This window comes from Lontra canadensis, unplaced genomic scaffold (genome assembly GCF_010015895.1).
Source record: "Lontra canadensis isolate GAN:19392208 unplaced genomic scaffold, GSC_riverotter_1.0 scaffold64, whole genome shotgun sequence".
Taxonomy (NCBI): Eukaryota; Metazoa; Chordata; class Mammalia; order Carnivora; family Mustelidae; genus Lontra; species Lontra canadensis.
This window is the reverse complement of record NW_022631058.1, coordinates 2,255,462-2,277,523: the sequence shown is the minus strand read 5'-3', so window position 1 is coordinate 2,277,523 and position 22,062 is coordinate 2,255,462. Positions and strand designations below refer to the sequence as shown.

At 37.0% G+C, this 22,062-nt stretch overlaps 1 protein-coding gene across 1 annotated transcript in view; it reads right to left on the bottom strand.

Annotated features, from left to right (window-relative positions):
* Positions 1-22,062, bottom strand: part of TSHR (thyroid stimulating hormone receptor) — a 157,263-nt gene that overhangs the window by 58,911 nt on the left and 76,290 nt on the right. The window contains exons 2-3 of the mRNA XM_032878501.1: positions 7,136-7,207; positions 1,544-1,618 (exon numbers count right to left, since the gene is read on the bottom strand). Of these exons, the coding sequence (XP_032734392.1) occupies positions 1,544-1,618; positions 7,136-7,207 (147 nt within the window). The remainder of the gene's footprint in view (positions 1-1,543; positions 1,619-7,135; positions 7,208-22,062) is intronic.

Here is a 22,062-nt window from a genome sequence, read left to right as displayed (position 1 = left end):
GTTTTGGGGATTTGCTTCTCTCCCCTTTAGTCCCCTTAAAAGCCCTTGGAAAAAGAAAATATATTTCTATTCATCTTGTCTAGTTGCTTTTAGAGTAATGGTTGGCTTGATTTAAGCTTGCCTCCAATAGCTAGAAGTAACATTCTGAGCCTCAGTGTTCTTGAAAGCAGTGTAACAATTTTTGAATAAGATATTTATGGTATAAAAATTCTGCTCTTACCTCCTAATAACTGTGTGACTAAGGAAAACATATTTATCCTCTATGAATTTATGTTTTTCTTATATAAATAATAGAAAAAATAATTTCTACTTGATAGGGTTGTTTTTTGAGACTCAAATGAGGGGGAAACATACCGAAAACAAAATGTTTGGCATAATGTCTAGAACATAGTAAGTGTTCCTTTTTAAAGATTTATTTATTATGGAGATAGAAAGAGTAGGTGGAGAGGTACCCCCACTGAGTGCAGACCCTGATGTGAGGCTCAATCTCATGACCTATGAGATCATGACCTGAGCCAAAACCAAGAGTAGTAAACCTAACTGACTGAAACACCCAGGCACCTAGAACATAGTATTTATAGATAATAGGTATTCTTGTTTCTTCAAGAAAATAGTTCATATCTCATAGAATTTCATAAAATTAAATGGCTGCCTAGAAGACTGTGATTATGTACAACTTTTAACTGATTGTAATGTACTAAAGAAATAGACTAATTACTTACAAAGTGCACTGCCTGGTTTTAATGTGCTAGGTACGGGCTTACATGCATTATATCCTATAAAGTTACCTTTTTATTTTACAAAAAAATACTCTTATTTTACAAATAAGGAATGTGAGGCTAGGAAGATTACATGATTGTGCAAGGTCAGATGGTGAGTGGGCAGAGAAGCCACTGTTCAAACACAATTCTAACAGCTCCAAGGCCAGAATTCTTAACCCCATTCCTGTTCTAATCCCATGAAGCTACATTTCTCTTTCCTAATTGAGAAAAAATGTTAGATTGCAGAATCTTGCACTGGAATGGCATCAAATCAGTAGTCAGTAAATATTTATTGACTCATTGACATCCAAACCAATGAAATCTGTGACATAATAGTAATAGAAGGAAATGACAATTTAAGAAGAGATTTGCTAGTTTTGTCTCCACTTTTCTTTCTTTCATTTTTTTTTTTAAAGATTTTATTTATTTGACAGATAGAACATAAGCAGGCAGAACTGCAGGCAGAGGGAGAGGAAGAAGCAGCTCTCCGCAGAGCAGGGAGCCCAAGGCAAGTCTCAATCCCAGAACCCTGGGATCATGACCTGAGCCAAAGGCAGATGTTTGACTGAGCCACCCAGGTGTCCCTTGTGTTTACCTTTCAACCATGGAAGTGGAATTTTGGATGGATCAACAATACTGTGAGAACCAGTGAAGGATTTAATCATAAACAGAAGTTTTGACCCATGGTAAAAAACTAAGCTGTTACAACCATCTAGAGCCCCAGAATTTTCAATCAAGACTGGCTATAGTGGAGTCTGTGCTGCATTTTTCATTGTACTTACATATGAGTCATTTTACTCAAATTGTAGAAGGAATGTGATTCCAGCCGCTGCAGAGTTGCATCTATTGATAAGTAGCTGAATGTCACAAAAATATAAAGCAAAGTAGAAAGTTAGTAGGGTTGTGAGTGCCATACATATCCCAAACATATTAATCTTGATAAAGCTCCTTTGTCAGGGGCTTCCCAGAACAGGCAACATGACTTCTCTCTACTTATATTAAAATTAGTTTTACTTTTTTCAGATCCTGTGGTACCTGGAAACTTCTCAGTTCTTTAGGTCCTATTCATCTTAAGGTTTCATTCAACTCATACTTCTTCAGAAGCTTTTCCTGAATTTCCCGATTTGGTCAAATGTCCCTTAAGTATATCTCATTGCACCAAGAACTTCTCCTTTCACTAACTACTGCAGTGCAACTTTCTTATTGTTTGGATAATATATGATTTTTATTGTCTGATTCGGCTATGCATTCTCTGAAATAGAAAACTGTGTCTGTTTTGGGTGGCCTTTGAATTTTGAGCATCTTTCATAGTGCGTGGCATGTAGTAGACGCTCAATAAATATATGTTAAGGAAATGAATGAGTGAGTAGATGAGTTACTCAAAATAGCAAAAATGAAAGACATTAAAAAAGAACATAGGAATTAAACAAGAAGCATTTTTAATGGAGTATGTGATAGCATGTGATTAGAATTAGTTTCAAAGATGAGAAATCAATAATTCTCTAGTGAAACATTCCATAGGGTGGTGACTGCATATCTACTCAAGACTTCTCTTCTTTATTTTGATGAAGTAGAAAATTCAAGATCTGTCCTGAACTTTGTAAGCAACAGATAACTCAAATAAAAGTTTTTAAGTATTAAAAAGAGAAAAGAGAAACTTCTAAGTACAACTTGTCAAGAATACATACGAATATTATTTCAAATAGTCTCCACAAATTCTATTCTTGTAATGAGAAGGACAAATGCAACCAAGTTCAAGGACTGCTTTTTACTGACAGGCATCTCTAGGATATTTGGGAAAATTAAGAATTAATAGATAGTGTCCACTTGTAGTCACAGCAGAGATTCTCAACGCTGGTCATACAGTTGAACTACCCAGGAGGCTGTTGAAATTTACATATGTCCAAGACATGATGCAGGATAGTTAAGTCAGAGTTTATGAGGGATGACGTCTAAATATTTTTATTTTTAAAAAGCTTCCTATATGATTCTAATGTGCAGATGGGTTGAGGACCAGTCATCTATAGTTTAAATTAAGTCTGTCAGTAAAATATTTTCATTAATACAATGTTTATGAGAGGAGTTCTGACTGTTGGCATGGTCATTGTGAATGTTCTAATGGTCCTGTACTTTCTGTTTTATCTATTCTCTAAATAATTTTTCTTTATCAGGTCTCCCAAGCCATTGCCACTTGTGGAAAACATTATGTAAATTATTTTGATCCAAATATGTCTTTAACAAAGAGGAAACAATGGAAGACATTGAAAAGATTAATTTATTGTGTAAAGATTGCAGAGATTTATAATGGAGAAGCTGAACCACCTGAAGGACAAGATTAATTTTGAAGGCTGCAAACTTGTTTACCTAACTTTAGGTCTTATCTTTTGCTCTAAATTTTCTCCTGAATTTCTTATTTTAGAAGTGTGAAGCTTTCTCAAGGGGTTACTGAGATGGTCATCCTGCCCATGTCTTAACAACTGAAGTTCCAGTTCTGTACCTGAATTCAACGTCCTTAAAGGGGTCTTACAGCTCAGTTGTGAAGACAACATGTAGGAACCATTTTTTTTTTAAGATTTTATTTATTTATTTGACAGAGAGAGATCACAAGTAGGCAGAGAGGAGGGGAAGCAGGCTCCCTGCTGAGCAGAGAGCCCAATGTGGGACTCGATCCCAGGACCCTGAGATCATGACCTGAGCCAAAGGCAGAGGCTTTAACCCACTGAGCCACCCAGGCGCCTCATGTAGGAACCACTTATTCAGTGGGATGAAAGAAGTGATCCCCTGCTTGCTTACCCCATTTTTAAAAGCAGGAAAAATCAGATCCCACCTCTTCCTCATATTTCTTCTTAGCCTATAAATCTGTGACAATGTGATCATTAGGGTGACCTATCATTTATCATCCAAACTAGGATATTTTTATGAGTTATACAGGTTGCTATTAATAATTATACCTGGATCATAGGTGGAAATTTGTCCTGTCCCAGGCAAACCTATCGAGGATCAACCAAATGATTTCTCTCCTGCCCCCTAGACATACCAGATCTTTAATGATTACTTATGTATCTATGTGTGCTTCCATTCAACCAATACCTGTTGAATATTTACTCTGTCAGTAAATGGGCATTGGCAAAACAGATCTGTTCACTAGCCTCAAGGAAATCACAGTAGTGGGTGATATAGGTAGGTAAATGGGATTAACATGTAGAGTGGCAAGTGCGTGATGTGGTTCAGGGAACATTTAACCGGATTAGAGAATCCAGCATGGCCTCCATGGAGGAAGTCTCAACAGGGTCTTGGAATCTGCCTGGGTGTCCTGTATATCTCAATCAGCCCTCCTCTTTTATTGCCCACCACTTTTATTTCAGTCCTTACATTTCCAACTCTTCACCCCATTAGCAGATTATCTTTTATTAATTTGTAGGAAAGACTGAAACCTTGAGATGAGAATTCCTTGAATTCTCCACCAATAAGCCTATTAATTTACCTGCACCTGCTTCATCTCTTACTACTACCTTCTTGTGACAGCATAAAAAATGACAATCTTCCTATAGCAAGTCAATCCCTCTGTTTGGATCCCATCCCTTCTTGCTTTCCCAGCCTCATGCTCTTAAAGTTCTTGTTCTTTACTCTCCTTAGCCTTGCTCTCTCTACTGATCCCTTCCCTGGTCTCAGTTACATCTGCCTGTTTATGACTCTTAAATCTCAAAAAACAAAAGCAAAAACAAAACAACAAAACAACAACAACAACAACAAAACCTACTTGAATCTTTCCCAGAGCATCCCTCATAACAGCACCTCTGGATTTCCTGACTCTACTATGCTTTTTCTTTTTATCATATCCATTATTCCCTTCTAAGCTAGTATACATTTATTATGGTCTTGGTTGATTGTCTATTTCTTTCTATTAAAATGTAAACTCCCCACGGGCATCAATCTTTGTTTCCTGATGTATCTTCATCTCTTAGAACAGTCAATGGCACATACTAGGGGCTAAATAAATATTTGCCAAATGAATGAATGAAAAATTATGTCTGTGTCTTGGTGTCTGCTGGACATAGCTTGCTTGATGCCTCAAAGGCACCTCAAATATTATATGCCCCAAACTAAACTCCTAACTTGCTCCCTGAACCTCCATAGCAAATCTACAGAAAAATTGTCTAGTGTAGTAAATATGCTCATCAGCTACACAGATGTCCTAGTCAGACACTTGGATGAAATTCTTCTCCTTCTCCCTCCACCTCCAAATCAATCAACTTTCCGGTTTGTTGGTTCTCTCCTATTTGTTACTCACACATGGCCATTTTATTTCCCCTTAACCATCATCACTCAGTTCATGATCCCCTCTTCCCAGGGACATTGCATCAACCTCCTCACTAGCTTCCTGTCTCCAATCTTACTCCATTTGACTCCTGTTTCACAGCACAAGCAATTGTTTCTAAAACACTTGATCGTCACTTCCCTGCTTATAACCACTTAGTGGCTTGGCCCTTAGGGAAGATTTCAAACTGCTTTACATGGTTCACATGTAAATGAGCACTTGCTCATTCCCTAGTTTCATTTTTCTCTACTGCCCTTCTCTCAGCTTAAGCTCTAGCCTCAACAAATTTATTTTAATTTAACTGACAACCCAGCTTTTTCCTTCTGCTTGGAACTATCTTTCCACCTCCCTACCCATCCCACCACGCAGATAAAGCAGATCACATATTAGGTGTCATTTCCTCCAGGAAGGCTTCCCTGACTACACTCTCCATCCAGGTAATATGCTTCTTGTATGAGTTCTGTAACACTCTATGATTGACCCTATCATAACACTGTCACCCTCTTAGGAAGGGAAGTGGAAGCTCCATGAGTATTATTAGCTGTTTTGTATGAAGCATCTAGCAAAGTCCCAGACACAAACTAGGGCTCAATAAATATTTGTTGAATAAATGAATAGAGTAATGGTCAAGCTATTGGGACATCCAAGTAGAGACACCAAGTGGGTAATTATATAGGAATTGAGGGGAAAAGGAGAGCTAAAGGGGAATGCAGTGTTTAACTTAGAGATCATTAAATGGTCATGCCATTAAAGGGAGGAGAAGGATCAATTTAGCGGGAAGATGATGGGTTTATTTTGGATTTGCTGTTTGAAGTGACTGTGGAACATCAAGATGATGATACTTGGAAGGAAGCTTCTAAAGAAGGCCTGACCTGTAGGAACAAGTCAGGGCTGGAGATACTCATTTGGGAATTAGTTGTATTATGTAATAGTGAAGCCAAAGGAATGGGAGTGTTCATTCAAGGAGAAGAGGGTATAAAGGAACTTGGACAAAATAAAGGATGAATTGATCATTAAAGAATTGAATGAAATGAAAAAGGGAGCTAGGAAAGGAGACTGAGGAAGAGTAGCTAAGGTAAGATGTTAAAAAGAGGGATGAGAGCAATATCCAGGAAACCAAAGGAGATAAGAATTTGAAAAAGGAAAGGCTGGCCAGGAAAATCAAAGACTGCAGAGGTGTTTAGCTGGGATGGTTTCTCAGCCACAGCACTGCTGACATCTGGGACTAGAAAATCCTTTGTTGTGGAAAGATATTCTGAGCTCTGGAGGGTGGTTAGCAGATCCTTTACCTCTACCCATGAGATGCCAGTAGCCCTCTCCTCTAGTAACAACTAAAAATGCCGAATTCTACTGAAATGTCACAATAGACAATAAATGGTCATGAAATGAATGAATTTAGCCCAAATCACACAGGTAGCTCCTGGTTGTACTGTCACTTGAAGTGCCTGAACTATCGTCACTGCTTGGCAGAATCCATTAAACAAAATAAGGCCCTTATTCATTTCATATATAGTTATACTCTTGTCAACTCAATATGGAAGTCCTTTTAATCCTTGCTCTTGAGTGTATAGCAATTCAATTTTCTAAGGTTTAGAATTATTTTTGTGTGTTTTTTTTTTTTTTAAATGAGAGAAGTCTGAAATCATTACCTACATTTCTGACAAAAGGTAAACATTTTCCTAGGGGCAAAAAGTGAACCAAGAATTGGTAAATAGGAGAGATGGACTAGAGATCGATATATAAATCTGTTTATGGGGGAGATTTCTGGCTAAGTTTTTGCCACATCCTAAGATACATTAAAATACATTGAGAATTATTAAATTTTCAAGACCAAATTAATTTAAATTTGCATTAGGTTTAATAAATCAGGAAGTTAGGATTAGAGATGTCACAAAATCAAATAAACATCTTGCACATAAAATTTTTACGTACATTGGAGATATAGATATTGACTTATACAAGTACAATATATATCAAGTATTTGTCTTTATAGAACACATTTAAAAAATAACATAGCACAGTTGCAAACTTTTATTTATATGAAAAAATGACTTACATCCTGGAAATATTGGGCAGATTTGAAAATGCATGACTGGGAATGGTTTTCAGATGAGTCTCTGTAAACTTCCTATGAAAATAACAGTTACACAATTAGAGTTTTAATCATTGGACTTTTATAATAAGTCACCTTAATTATGAACCAGACATTATTGGAAGCATGCTGGTCCTTATGATACATATTCCATCATACATAATCAACAAGATTAATACTCAAGGAAAAACAAACATACAGTTTCCCCCCAACAAAACAAAAATTGAGAATGAGATTCAAATGCAGAAAATAAAACTTCAAACATCATCTTTGAATTTGCAGTAAACTCATAGGCCTTGTTTAACATCATATTCAAATTATTAACTGGTGAGCAATATAACATATTCATAAGATTATCAGGACTACTGAATTCATATAATGCACATGTCAATGGAAATGTCTTGGAATGCCACTGGAACACATATGAAGAACATATTAAAAGCATTAAATGCATGTGATATATCTTAAAGATTAAAAATAGTGGTATGGTTACAATCTTTTTTCCCCAACCAAAGTTCTCTTAAATCATTAACTTGGTCTTATCCTTCACTTGATACTGTTTGGAAATAACTGACTGAAAAGGAGCTAGTTCTCTTGTGACATCTTTACTTATTAATTATTTAGTAATTATTATTACTAATCATTAATTATTATTTATAATCAACTTAAAGGTTGTGGCTTTTCTTTCAGTTGACTTTTTTGGATACTTTTCAGAAGACTGAGATTATTTTCCTTATAGGTAATAAGACATTTTCATGAATTTAAAGATGTTTGTCCACCGAGGTATCCCCCCCTCTTTTTTAAGATTTTATTTATTTGTCAGAGAAAGAGAGAGAGCATGTGCACAAGCAGGGGGAGCAGCAGGCAGAAGAAGCAGGCTCCCTGCTGAGCAAGGAGCCCAATGCAGGACTCCATCCCAGGACCATGGGATCATGACCTGAACTGAAGGCAGACACTTAACCAACTGAGCCACCCAGGCATCCTGAAGTGTTCTATTTTTGACTTCCTTTTGTGGATATTGTGACTGCTTGATAGAATCCTATAGGAAAGAAGGTGTCCTAACTCACTTTGCAAAAAGATAATACCTCACCACACTTACCATCGTCTCCCTGGGTCTGTTTCGCCATATAAATATGGGCAATCATATATCATCTATTTACTAACTAAAACTGTGTTTCCTTTCTAGGCTGCAGGGTTGGGTTTTTTTGTTTGTTTGTTTTGTTGTTTTGTTTTCCCCCTCAACAATCTGTTTCCTTGATTTCTGAATTCTTTGAACTACTAACTTTTGCAGTCATTGAAATGCATTTGGAACTTCTGGTTTCTGGTTCTGGAAGCCTGGAAGTCACCTCTCCCTCTTGACAGTAAGTGAAAAGCTGAACAGGACTAAACAGACTGAAAACTGAACAACTCTTCTTGGCGAACGGAAGACACAGGAAAAACTGCTGTTCTCAAGACAGCCGGGCAGATGACGGGAGTCCCAGGCTTCCAGGGCAGAGACTGATGTGTGACAACCACAGGGAGAACCAGTGTCAGGGTAGAAACCTATACTGGATTGATGAATTGCTGGAGGAGTAGTGTTGATAAATTTCCAGGGGAGACAGTCATAGGGAACCTCCACAGTTTTGTAAGATTTACCTCCAGGAGCTCAAACAATTTCTAATGGTAAGCATTAGGAAAAAAAAAATCCCCTTGTGTTTCTGGCAAAGGGAGAAGGATCATTTAGAAATATACCAAAACACACAGTTCTTACCCAGGCCTGCCCTCAGGGGACACTATTAACCAGAGCCAAACTGATCTGGGGTAGGGACAATACCCAACCCCAGGTCACTCTAGCAGTTCTGTGCTACTTAAGGGGTAAAAAACAAACAAACTGAGAAACACTGATAAAGTTCAGAGTCTGGAGCACAGGCTCACTAAAAGACTGAGACCTAATCACAAGACTATAGAACACTTCCCCACCCCCAACACCTCACCATCACATTACTAATGGCCCTATATTTATAGCAGTTCCTTTTACCCAGTACAGCATGTCTGTCTAACCAGAAATATAAATGCAGGGAGGAGGAGCAAGATGGCGGAGGAGTGGGAGACCTAACTTTCATCTGCTCCCAGGAATTCAGCTAGATAGTTATCACACCATTCTGAAGACTACAAAGTCAGCAGGAGATCAAAGAAAAGAATAGCAGCAATTCTATGAACAGAAAAGTGACCACTTTCTGGAAGGTAGGATGTGCGGAGAAGTGAATCTGAGGTGATACATGGGAAGACAGACTACGGTGGGGTGGGGAGGGAAGCCTCTGTCAGCCAGTTCTTGGCAAGTGACAGAACCGTGGAGCACAAAATCAGAACTTTTACAAGTCTGTTCTGGTGAGGGACATTGCTCCAGTGGCTAAGTGGTGGGTGGAATCCTCCCTGGGACAGTGGTCTCAGGACCCTCAGGGTCACAGAAAGACTGGGGGTGCCCAAATGTGGCAAAGCTCCCAGGTATCGGAGTGGGGAGGCTGGCTGCAGAGATGGAGTTGAGGTGGGGGGCTCTCACCTTGAGGTTACCATAAACCATGATCTGTGGCACAATTGGGACACTACTCTTTGAGCAGAGACCCCACAAGTGGCAGGTCCAGGGAGACCCCCCTACTTCTTCCACTGGGGGGAGCAGTGCAGGCGTGCTCTGCAGGAATGTGCTGGGTTTGGAGACTTCAAACGGTCTGTGCACTAGAGATAGAAATGCTGGGTTACTGGCTGGATGAGCTCGGAGTGTGGCGAGAGACCAGGGAGACAGGCATGATGACTGCTTTTCTCTGAGGGCTCACTGAAGAGGGGGGCCCTGAGGTCTTGGCTCCTCTAGGGCTGGAGATTGGGAGGCTGCCATCTTCATTCCCATCCTCCAAAGCTGTACAGAAAGCATTCATGGAACAAAAGCTACCTAGAGCATACCCGAGCAAATTACTTAGCCTGGCCACTGGCAAGGGCAGTGCAGTTCCACCTCAGGCAAAGACATTTGAGAATCACTGCAACAGGCCCCTATGCCAGAAGATCAGCAAGAACATACAGCCAAGATCAAGTTTACCAATCAATGAGAACTACAAAACTCCAGCACTAGTGTAATACAGCACATAGAATTCATGGCTTTTCCCCAGTGATTCTTTAGTCTCTCAAAGATAAATTTTTAAAATTTTCTTTATTTTTTCTTTTTCTATATTTTTGGAAATTTTCCTCTTTCCTATTTAATCAACATCTTATGTATCCCTTTTTAAAAATCTTTTTTAATTTTCATTTTTACATTTTACATTTTCATTTTACATTTTTCATTTTTACAGTCATATTCTTCCTAGTCAACTTCTTCCTAGAAACATCACCAAAGGCAAGGGAAGCCAGGGCAAAAATGAACTACTGGGGCTTCATCAAGATAAAAAGCTTTTGCACAGCAAAGGAAACAGTCAACAAAACCAAAGACAGCCAACAGAATGGGAGAAGATATTTGCAAATGACATATCAGATAAAGGGCTAGTATCCAAAATCTATGAAGAATTTCTCGAACTCAACACCCAAAGAACAAATAATTCAATCAAGAAATGGGCAGAACACATCCAAATGGCCAACAGACACGTGAAAAAGTGCTCACCATCACTCAGCATCAGGGAAAGACAAATCAAAACCACAATGAGATACCACATCACACCAGTCAGAATGGCTAAAATTAACAAGGAAACAACAGTTGATGAGGATGTGGAGAAAGGGGAAGCCTCCTACACTGTTGGTTGGAATGCAAGCTGGTGCAGCCACTCTGGAAATCAGTATGGAAGTTCCTCAAGAAGTTGAAAATAGAGCTACTCAACAACCCAGCAATAATACTACTGGGTATTTACCCTAAAGATACAAATGTAGTGATCTACAGGGGCACATGCACCTGATTGTTTATAGCAGCATTGTCCACGATAGCCAAACTATGGAAATTGCCTCAATGTCCATTGACAGATGAATGGATAAAGATGTGATACACAACACACACAGACACAGACACACACACACAGGGATACTATGCAGCCATCAAAAAGGAAAACTTGCCATTTGCAACAATGTGAATGAAACTAGAGGGTATTATGCTAAGTGAAATAAGTTAATCAGGGAAAGACAATTATCATATGATCTCACTGATATGAGGAATTTGAAAAACAAGACAGAATCATAGGGGAAAGGAGGGAAAAAATGAAACAAAATGAAACCAGAAAGGGAGAGAAGCCATAAGAGAGTCTTAATATCAGGAAATAAATTGAGGGTTGCTGGAGGCAAAGGGGGTAGGGGGTGTGGGGTGGCTGGGTAATGGACATTGGGAATACTATGAGCTATGGTGAGTGTTGTCATTTGTGTAAGACTGATGAATCATAGACCTGTACCCCTGAAACAAAGAATACATTATATGCTAATTTAAAAAATTAACAACAACAACAAGGAATTCGGGGAGAAATAGGAAAGGGTTAAAAATAATAATAATAAAAAGAAATATATCTGCAATTAGCCTAATCAGTGCATCAGCAAGACCAAATTAATTTATATAAGGATCTGTTAACTTGAGGGAGGGGAGGTGACGTGAATGATGAAAGGGTAAATTGTTAGCTCTTGGGTGTTTCAGCATGAAGCCCACTGTTGCTTTAATATCATTTCAAAAATTCAAGTCCCATAAATTACCCACCCTTCCTCATAGGTCTCCCACTTACATTCCCTTAATTTGATTGATTAAAAGCTGTTGGTCCAGATTCTGTAGTTAAAAAAAAAAAAACAACAACAACAAGAAGTCACTTGATTAAAATCTCCCAGGAAAATTGGGCCATGCCAAAGGAAAACAAAGGATAAAATACACACCTGTTGGGTATCACCCAAGGAGATTGAGTTTCTCAAGCTCAAAGGTAGTCCTATGTATAAAGCATATCCTAAGGCATGGATCTTGAGGGCATAATTAATCATAAGATGCCACATATTGCTTGTAGGTAATGTGGACCTAATTTGTAACTTTCATTGACTAAAAATTAGGGCATTTATTCTGTGTTCAGAAGAAAATGACATATTTAATTGAGAAGAAAATTAGAGTAAGTTTACAATGGTATCTAAGAAGTCTGACTTGGAACAGAAATCCATCTAAATGCAATTTAATAGACTTTGAGTAAAAGATTAAAGATTCAAATAACATTAAATCCTTTCCCAATATATGAATTTCTGATATATATAATCCATGTTTCTTGAATTCTCTCTCTTTCACACACATAAACACAAAGATTTTTCCCTACTACTAAGTTACAGATAATGGAGTTCAGGGTACAGTAACCCAAACCATGGTAACTTAGCATATTGAACATTTTAAGCTCGAGGTATTTGAGAAATGGGAGGTGTAGAAAGAACTTTCTGATTCCTCTTCTCTTCTGAAACAAGTCATAAGACCCTCATGTGAGAGACGCCCTGCCTTATAGCTTTATCTCTGAAAGTACTGAAGGAACCTGAATGAACAAATCTTGCAAAGCTTCCTCCAGTTCATTACCTTTTGTTCATACCCTTTGGTTCTATCACGTTTTTCCATGACTTTCCATTCTTCATCAAGCTAGCATAAAAATGCTCAGGTTTAATCACTTCTTTAGGTCTTCATTTCTTTACAAAGGCCTCTGTGACACATACAAATTATAGTAAATAGATTTTTATGTTTTTCTCTTGTTAATCTGTCTTTTATTACAAAGCCCCAGCTGATGAACTAGCAGGGTAGAAGGAAAACCACATTATTTTCCTCCCCTACAGTTTCTGGTGATGAGGATTGGATAGTAAAAGGCTGGAATACTGCCCTCACCTTGGACACTGCAACTGAGGTCTGGGACAACTGACAGAAAGCCAGTAGAAGGTAAGAATTCTTTTTCTTTTTAGATTTTATTTATTTGACAGAGAGAGTTCACAAGTAGGCAGAGAGACAGGCAGAAAGAGAGGGGGAAGCAGGCTCCTCACTGAGCAGAGAGCCCAATGAGGGGCTCAATCCCAGGATCCTGAGATCATGACCTGGGCCAAAGGCAGAGGCTTAACCCACTGAGCCACCCCGGTGCCCCAGAAGATAAGAATTCTTAACATGTCAATGTCTTCCATCTCTATCTTAGTGCTTAGTCAAGAGAAGACTGTAGACCTTTCTCCTTGCCCTTTCCTTTCCAAATTCAGGTGAGCAGGAAAAATATTTGTAAGAATTAGTTATTTGGCTTGTGACACTTGTGACTTTAGTTTTGAGTACCCATTGTTTATTGATCCTTTTCTCCAGGGATAGCTATTTCTTTCTTGCTTGTTTGGGCTTTTTTGTTTTGTTTTGTTTTGTGTCCTGAGAGCCTTGCTTGGCTTTTTGCCTGCCAGGGTATGCAAGTCATTGGTTACCTATTAAGAAAGTTGTCTAGGAAACAAAAATTCTGTGTTTTATCAAAATAATTTCCTATGCTTCATGTTGTCTTTATAAGGTCTTTTGATTACTTAAGAAAACCCAAATTTCTTAATACTAAAAGAGCAGAGGGCTTTGTTCACAACTATGTAACCTTCTGTATTTGCCTATAAAATGTTTTATTTTCACTTTGGCTAAATAGATGACCAGGATCTTATTTAATTAAGTGTTCAAATCTTCTGACATTTTTGACCAATTTCCCCAAATCAAATTCTAAATAATATTCTCTGAACTAACTTTGAGTTTTTCCAGAGGATCCCTGCAAAACAGACTTTAAAAAAGAACGTATATAACCAGTTGCCTTTCCTTGTTACACTTGAATAGTTAGGCCAAGTTTAATAAGATTAGTTTTATTTTTGCAAATAAAAATAGTCTTGGATTATCTTTGGTAGAAATGGAGGTGACTGGGACGCCTGGGTGGCTCAGTTGGTTGGACGACTGCTTTCAGCTCAGGTCATGATCTTGGAGTCCCGGGATCGAGTCCCGCATCGGGCTCCCAGCTCCACGGGGAGTCTGCTTCTCCCTCTGACCTTCTCCTCGCTCATGCTCTCTCTCACTGCCTCTCTTTCAAATAAATAAATAAAATCTTTAAAAAAAAAAAAAAAGAAATGGAGGTGACTGTAGAGAAAAATGTTGTTTCAGTGAAAAAGTACTATCTGCCGTTGTAAATGTTCATTATCTTTGAGCCATTTTTCATCTCCTTTAAATCAGATCCTGCCATTTTTGCATTTTGTCAGTTGTTAATGTAGCCAACATTTCTCTCATCTTCCTGACTTGGCATCGCTATAAACAAAACTATTTCCCAAAGTCCTATAAGCTGAAGCTGGATGATGATAAGAACTTTTAGGGAGTCACAATAACAGATCATGTATGGGCACTCTATATACCTTTGGCCAAGTAGGTCACTCAAAAATTTCACCAGAATGTCCAATACTATCACCAGGATACTCAAACTACAAACCAAAATTTTATTAATCGTTTACTGCCTGTCCTAACTACGTTACTTAAAGATGCTTTGAGCCCACTGTCTAGAAATCTTGACTGACTATCCTCTGGATTCAAAAACTGAATTTATAGTTTGTTGGAACCATTAACTTTTTACTTTTATTTCCTCAGAAATGTCCCTCATTAAATGCCTGATTATTAACAGCATTAGAGGCCTAACTTAGGTGGGTACCCTTACTCCCATCCCTATCACTGCCTTCTGAAATGAAACAATCTGTAGGACTGACCTAGTCGTAGGATTCAGAGACTGGTTCACTGGGATATGGGATAATCTACCAACTAAGTTTCTGGACTGTCAAACTTTGGGGGGAAAATTTCAGATGGGAAAATAATGGGGCTCAGAACACGCTACCCCAAAATATGACAACTTGGTTTACCGAATATTTTAAGCTAGAGGGATCTGAGAAACAGCAGGTTCAGAAAGAACTCGCTGACCCCTCTCCCCTGCTGAAGCATGTCATAAGACTCTCATAGGAGAGGTTCCCTCTCTGTACCCAGAAGAAAGGAGCAATCTTATTTCTGAAGACAGTAGGATGCCAAGGAGGAATCTGAACAAAGAGGCCTTGCTATATTTCCCCCAGTTTGTCATCCTTATCTTATACCCCTTTGTCCTATGATATTTTACCACCACTTTCCATTCTTTATCCAACCTAGCATACAAATGCACAGGTTTAGTTATTTCTTCAAGTCTGCCTTTCTTCCTAAAGGCTCCCAGGTCACATAAAACTTACATAAAATAAGTTGGTATGCCTTTCTCTTGTTAATCTCTTTTTGGTTATTGAGCCATAGCTGAAAAGCTAGAAGGGTAGGGAAAGATGTTTTTTTATCGTCTACACAGCACAACATGTTTTACAAGACAAAAATGTTTGGACATGCTAACATTTTGCTCATTCTTTTCAGCATGATTCTTCACCCAAGAAAGCCCAACAATACAAATAGACCAAGGAGGATAATGGGTCTCAGAACCACTATCTTACTAATGATACACTATGTACAATCAAACCTAAACAAAAAGTGAAAGGGGAAATGCTAGGCATCCCAGCCTAAGATGAAAATAAATGATCAATTATTGGATGAACTTAGTTAATATCATGATGATTATAACCCAATTATAGCCCAAGACAGAAGACTGATTTCAATAATGTTGAAAGAATGAATTATCAGAATAGCAATTGATCATAAAAAATTGCCATTTCAGGGGCACCTGGGTGGCTCAGTGGGTTAAAGCCTCTGCCTTCGGCTCGGGTCGTGATCCCAGGGTCCTGGGATTGAGCCCCACGTCGGGCTCTCTACTCTGCAGGGAGCCTGCTTCCTCCTCTCTCTCTCTCTCTCTCTCTCTCTGCCTGCCTCTCTGCCTACTTGTGATCTCTGTCTGTCAAATAAATAAATAAAATCTTAAAAAAAAATTGCCATTTCAGTTTAGCAGCTTGTACATTTTACCTGGATATATTCATAGTAATGTATATACTATCTGGAAAAATAAACCCATTGGTGAGTTAAAAAATGTAAACTGGTATAAATCATCTTAGCTGCAACTCTAAAATTCACCACATGTTAGCTTAACCCTTCCTTCACTTTCTTCCCTACTTTTAAAATGTTATTAGCTGATCAACATTATGAAAACATGTAGGAAGAGTTTTCTCCAAAGTACCTATTTCTCTTCAAATAAAGAACAAAAATAATTGACTGGTACTGGTATCTAGCTAATTAAATAATAAAGATAGCATGTTTATTTGCAGAGCCTCTGTTCCATTTTCCCCAATAGTTTTACTATAAGCTGAGGGTCATGGAGAATAAATTATTGTAACGTGTGGATGTTTTGTTGATCCCTGGCTGACCCGAGAGGCATGAGACCTAAACGTTATGGAGGTTACATGGTTGTTTTGTTAGGCAGTAACTTGGTAGCTAGAGCTAACTGAGAAGTGGTTATTATCAACCTGTTTCTCTGTTCCCATAGGAGTGAGCAGGATGTTCTTTCCATTGTCTGCATTTTCAAAGAATTTTATTCAAAGAATCTTGTGTAACATTGTAATTGCTGCCGCTGAAAGAGCAGATGGGGGAGAGGAAAGGCAAAGATTGTGATTATTTGGCTAGAATATTTTATTTTTCTTTCAGAATAAGTTTTGAATATTTGTGGAAAAGGAAGAATACATACCTAAGTATATATTCTGTTGACAAAAACATCAGAAAAGCTTCAAGGTGTTATGCTATTATCCAAAGAATTAGCATCAAAATAGTAGTTATTTCATATGGAAATATACTAGGGACTGAAGAGACTCTGTTTTTTATTTGCTTTTGATGCTCAAAATGAGAAGGCCATGATTATGCTCTCTACTATATAATGAAAAAACAGAAAATGTACTTCATATGAGTAGTAACAGTATTGACTACTAGTAATAGTATTTACTATTAGTGATGAAGGCATCACATACATTGGGGAAAAAAGTTTATAGTTTTATATCCTAAGTGAAGTATGTACATGTAGTAGTTAAACAAGTTGGCTTTAGCATATGGAAAGAACAAATATTTAATAATAAATATTTATAATAGTAAATGTATTTTATAATAAATATTTAAGAGAGAATCAGTATTTAAGCTGCTGATGCAATTTAATTAATTTTCCATGACTTATTTAACCAAGGATGATCAATGAGGGTACGCCTTAGAATCAAATATTTCTTTTGGACTTGCCAAATGTCTGAATTTAGAAGATACAATGCAGAACTAGCAATGCATGTGAAGTGCCCCTGAATTGACTTCAAGATTTGCAGAATAAGATCCAATTTTAAGAACTGTCTTTTTTTCTTGCCATAGAAACAGGGAGGGAAACCTGGTTAATGCTAGCAAAGAGAACAGACAGTTCTCTATGTTCTAACAAGAACAATTTGTGCTATTACATTTTCCACATGATTATAGGCTCATTTCGCTGAAACTTTAGGAGCATGTAAATCTAATCAACATTCCAACATTTTGTTTTGTACAAGTTCTCTGGAATCATAAATACATAGTTTGTATATATGTGGGCACATGTGGGTATGAGTTTTAGTTGATCAATACTGCATGTTTCCCACTACAGCCCCTATTTATTAAAGAATGTAAAGTATGAATGGATGAGCATGACTGAATTTTTCTGGGTTGAGAAGCATGGTTGATCTTCTTTGCCATGGCTAAGCTTGTGTGGGCCAGAAACACCAACCTCCCATTTGTGTGTGACATTTTTAGTCTCTTGGCAATCAGGCTGAGAATAGTTTGTGATTCTGCACCGAGCTTGTTTGTTTAACATCCTCATTTGCATTTCAAAGGCCTCCTTTAGTATTAAATACTTGTGTCAGTCAATCAATATTTCACTGAAATGTGTCAAGTATGCAACACTGGACTAGTCAACATAACCAAAGAAAGTACTGGTAGTAGAAAAATAAATTGGTACAAATAATCCAGATACTTAAATATTGTGAAATTGTGGATTATAAAATGGACAATATTAACATGACATTTATCATTTGCCTACTGTTTTTAACTTTGCTGAAAAGATTCTCATCGGTGAATCTTTTTTACTATTGTGCATTTTTTTTTTTTTTTTTAATATATGCTGTGGTGAGTATGAGGAATGTAGCAAGCAGAGGAATTAAAGTCAGGAATGTAGATCCAGAAGGATCATGCAGTCAAACATTTGGGACTCTTTATGTTATATATAGACTGTATTTTTAAATATGAAAAAATTTTAATCTATGCTATCTGTGATTTTCTTTCAACAGTAGAATGGTATTCTAGTCAGTGTTCCTGCTAAATTATTTACAAATAATACAAAAATATCAGGTGATGCCTAAAACTCAAGGTATGATATTACAACACACCACCAGATTCCAAAGGCAGCAATGAATCATCATTTTGAGATAGTTAATTCCCATTTGGGCTTTAACTTTTGTGATTTTAGACTTAGAAACTCAAGCAATGGCTTGACAGGTTTGACTGTATGGAAATTATCTTGCTTAGGCCATCTGGGCTAGAGTTTCTATCATGGCATTTGGTTTAGTTCTCCAGATTAAAAAAAAAAAAAAAATATATATATATATATATATGTGTGTATATATATATATATATAAAATAAAATTTGGTTTTATTTCATTATTTGAGATACTTTTTGCATTTCATTATTTGTGATAATTTTTGTAATTTACATCAAGTAAGATACACACATCTTTAAATGTATACTTATATACTTAAATGTGTACAAGTGTATATGTACACATATATTCACATGACCAGGACCTGGATCAAAATATGGGCTGTCCCCATACCATGTACCTTTTCGACAACAACACTATGAAACTAGAAGTCAAGCACAAGAAAAAGTCTGGAAAAACCACAAATACATGGAGGTTTAATAACATGCTACTAAACAAGGAATTGTTCAACCACAAAATCAAAAAGGAAATTTAAAACTATATAGAAACAAAGAAAATGAAAATATAACAGCCTAAAGCCTTTGGGATATAGCAAAAGCAGTTCTAAGAAGGAAGTTTGTAGCAATATAGGCCTACCTCAACAAGCGAGGGAAATCTCAAATGAACAACCTAAACTTACCACCTAAAGGAGCTAGAAAAAGAACAATAATGAAGCCTAAAGCCAGCAGAAGGAAGTAAATAATAGAGATTAGAGCAGAAATAAATAATATAGAAATTACAAAAAGACAGTGTAATGGATCAATGAAACCAGGAGTTGGTTCTTTGAAAAAATTAATAAAATTGAAAACCTCTATCCAGACTTATCAAAAAGAAAAGAGAAAGGATTTAAATAAATAAAATCACAGATGAGAGAAGAGAAACAGCAAACAGCACCACAGAAATAAAAACAATTATAAGAGAATATTATGAAAAACTAAATGCTAACAAATTGGACAACCTAGAAGAAATGGATAAATTCATAGAAACATATAAATTACCAAAACTGAAACAGGAAGAAATAGAAAATTTGAACAGAATGATAAGCAGCAAAGAATTTGAATCAGTAATCAAAATACTCCCAATAAACAAAAATCGAGGAGCAGATTGCTTCATGGGCAGGTTCTACCAACCATTTAAAGAAGTATTAATACCTATTCTTCTCAAATTATTCCCAGAAAATAGAAAAGGGAGGAAAACTTCCAAATTCATTCTATGAGGCCAGCATTATCCTGATACCAAAACTAGATAAAGACACCACTAAAAAAGAAAACAATGTTCAGCCCTGATGAACATAAATACAAAAGTTCTCAATAAAATATGAGCAAACCAAATGCAACAATACATTGAAAAATCATTCACTACAATCAAATGGGACTTATTCCTGGGTTGCAAGGGTGGTTCAATATTTGCAAATCAATGAACGTGATCTATGACATTAATAAAAGGAAGGATAAGAACCATATGGTTCTTTCTTTTTTTTTTTTTAAGATTTTATTTATTTATTTGACAGAGATCACAAGTAGGCAGAGAGGCAGGTAGAGAGAGAGGGGGAAGCAGGATCCCTGCTGAGCAGAGAGCCTGATGCAGGGCTTGATCCCAGGACCCTGAGATCATGACCTGAGCCAAAGGCAGAGGCTTAACCCACTGAGCCACACAGGGGCCCCCAGAACCATATGGTCATTTCAATAGATGCAGAGAAAGCATTTGACAAAGTACAACATCCATTCATCAGAAAAACCCTCAACAAAGCAAGTTTAGAGGGAACATACCTCAACATAATAAAGGTCATCTATGAAAAACCCAGAGTGTAAATAAATTTTCCTCAATGGGAAAAAACTGAGAGCTTTTCCTCTACGGTCAGGAATAAGACAGGGATGTCCACTCTCACCACTTTTATTCAACACAGAACTGAAAGTCCTACCCACAGCGATCAGACAACAAAAAGAAATAAAAAGCATCCAAATTAGCACGGAAGAAGTAAAACTTCCACTATTTGCAGATGACATGATACTATAAATAGGAAACCTGAATGACTTCACCAAAACACTGCCAGAACTGATAAACAAATTCAGTAAAGTTGCAGGGTACAAAATCAATGTACGGAAATCTGTTGCATTTCTATACACCAATAATGAAGCAGCAGAAAGAGAAATTAAGGAATCAGTCCCATTTACAATTGCATCAAACCAATAAGTATATAGGAATAAACCTAACCAGAGATGTGAAAGACCTAACTCTGAAAACTATAAAATGCTCGTGAAAGAAATTGAAGATAACACAAAGAAATGGAAAGACATTCCATGCTCATGGATCAGACGAGTCAATATTATGAAAATGTCTATACTACCCAAGCAATGTACACATTCAATGCCACCCCTTTTAAAATACTGATGATATTTTAAACCATTAAACTATGGTTTAATAGTTTAGAACTAGAACAAATAATCCTAAAATTTGTATGTAACCACAAAAGACCCTGAATAGCCAAAGTAACCTTGAAAAAATAATCACAATTCTGGAATTCAAGTTATAAAACTGTAGTAATCAAAACAGTATGGTACTGGAACAAAAATAGATACATAGATCAATCGAACAGAATAGAAAATCCAGAAATGAACCCACAAGTATATGGCCAATTAATCTTTGACAAGGAAGGAAACAATATCTAATGAGAAAACAAATGTTATACCTAACTAATGAATCATTGAACACTACATCAAAAACTAATTCTATACTATACAGTGGCTAACTGAACATAATTAAAAAAAAGAAAGAAAACAAATGTTTCTTCAACAAAAGCTTTTGGGAAAACTGGACCACTTTCTTATACCATAAACAAAAATAAATTCAAAATGGATTAAAGACCTAACTAAATTTGAGAACTGAAACCATAATACTAGAAGCGAACACAGGCAGTAACTTCTTTGACATTATATGTAGCAACTTCTTTCTAGATATGTCTCCTGAGGCAAGTGAAACAAAATAATAAATTCTTCTCTATAGTGAAGGAAACAATCAACAAAACTAAAAGGCAACCTACTGAGTGGGAGAAGAGATATATATATATGCAAATGACATAACCAATAAAGGATTTACATTCAAAATAGGTAAAGAACTTATAAAAACTATAAACATAATGCAGCTAAAAAATAGGCAGAAGACATGAAGAGACATTTTTCTGAAGACAGACATATGGATAGCCAATACCCACATGAAACAATACTCAGCATCAGGAAAATACAAATATAAACTACAATGAGATATTACACCTGTCAGAATGGCTAAAATCAATGCAAGAAACAAGAGGTACTGGTGAGGATATTGGAGAACAGGGAATCCTCTTGCTCTGTTGGTGGGAATGCAAACTGGTGCAGCCACTGTAGAAAACAGCATGGGACTTCCTTGAAAAATTAAAAATAGAACTACCCTAGGATCCAGTAATTGCACTACTTGGTATTTACCCAAAGAATACAAAAATACTAATTCAA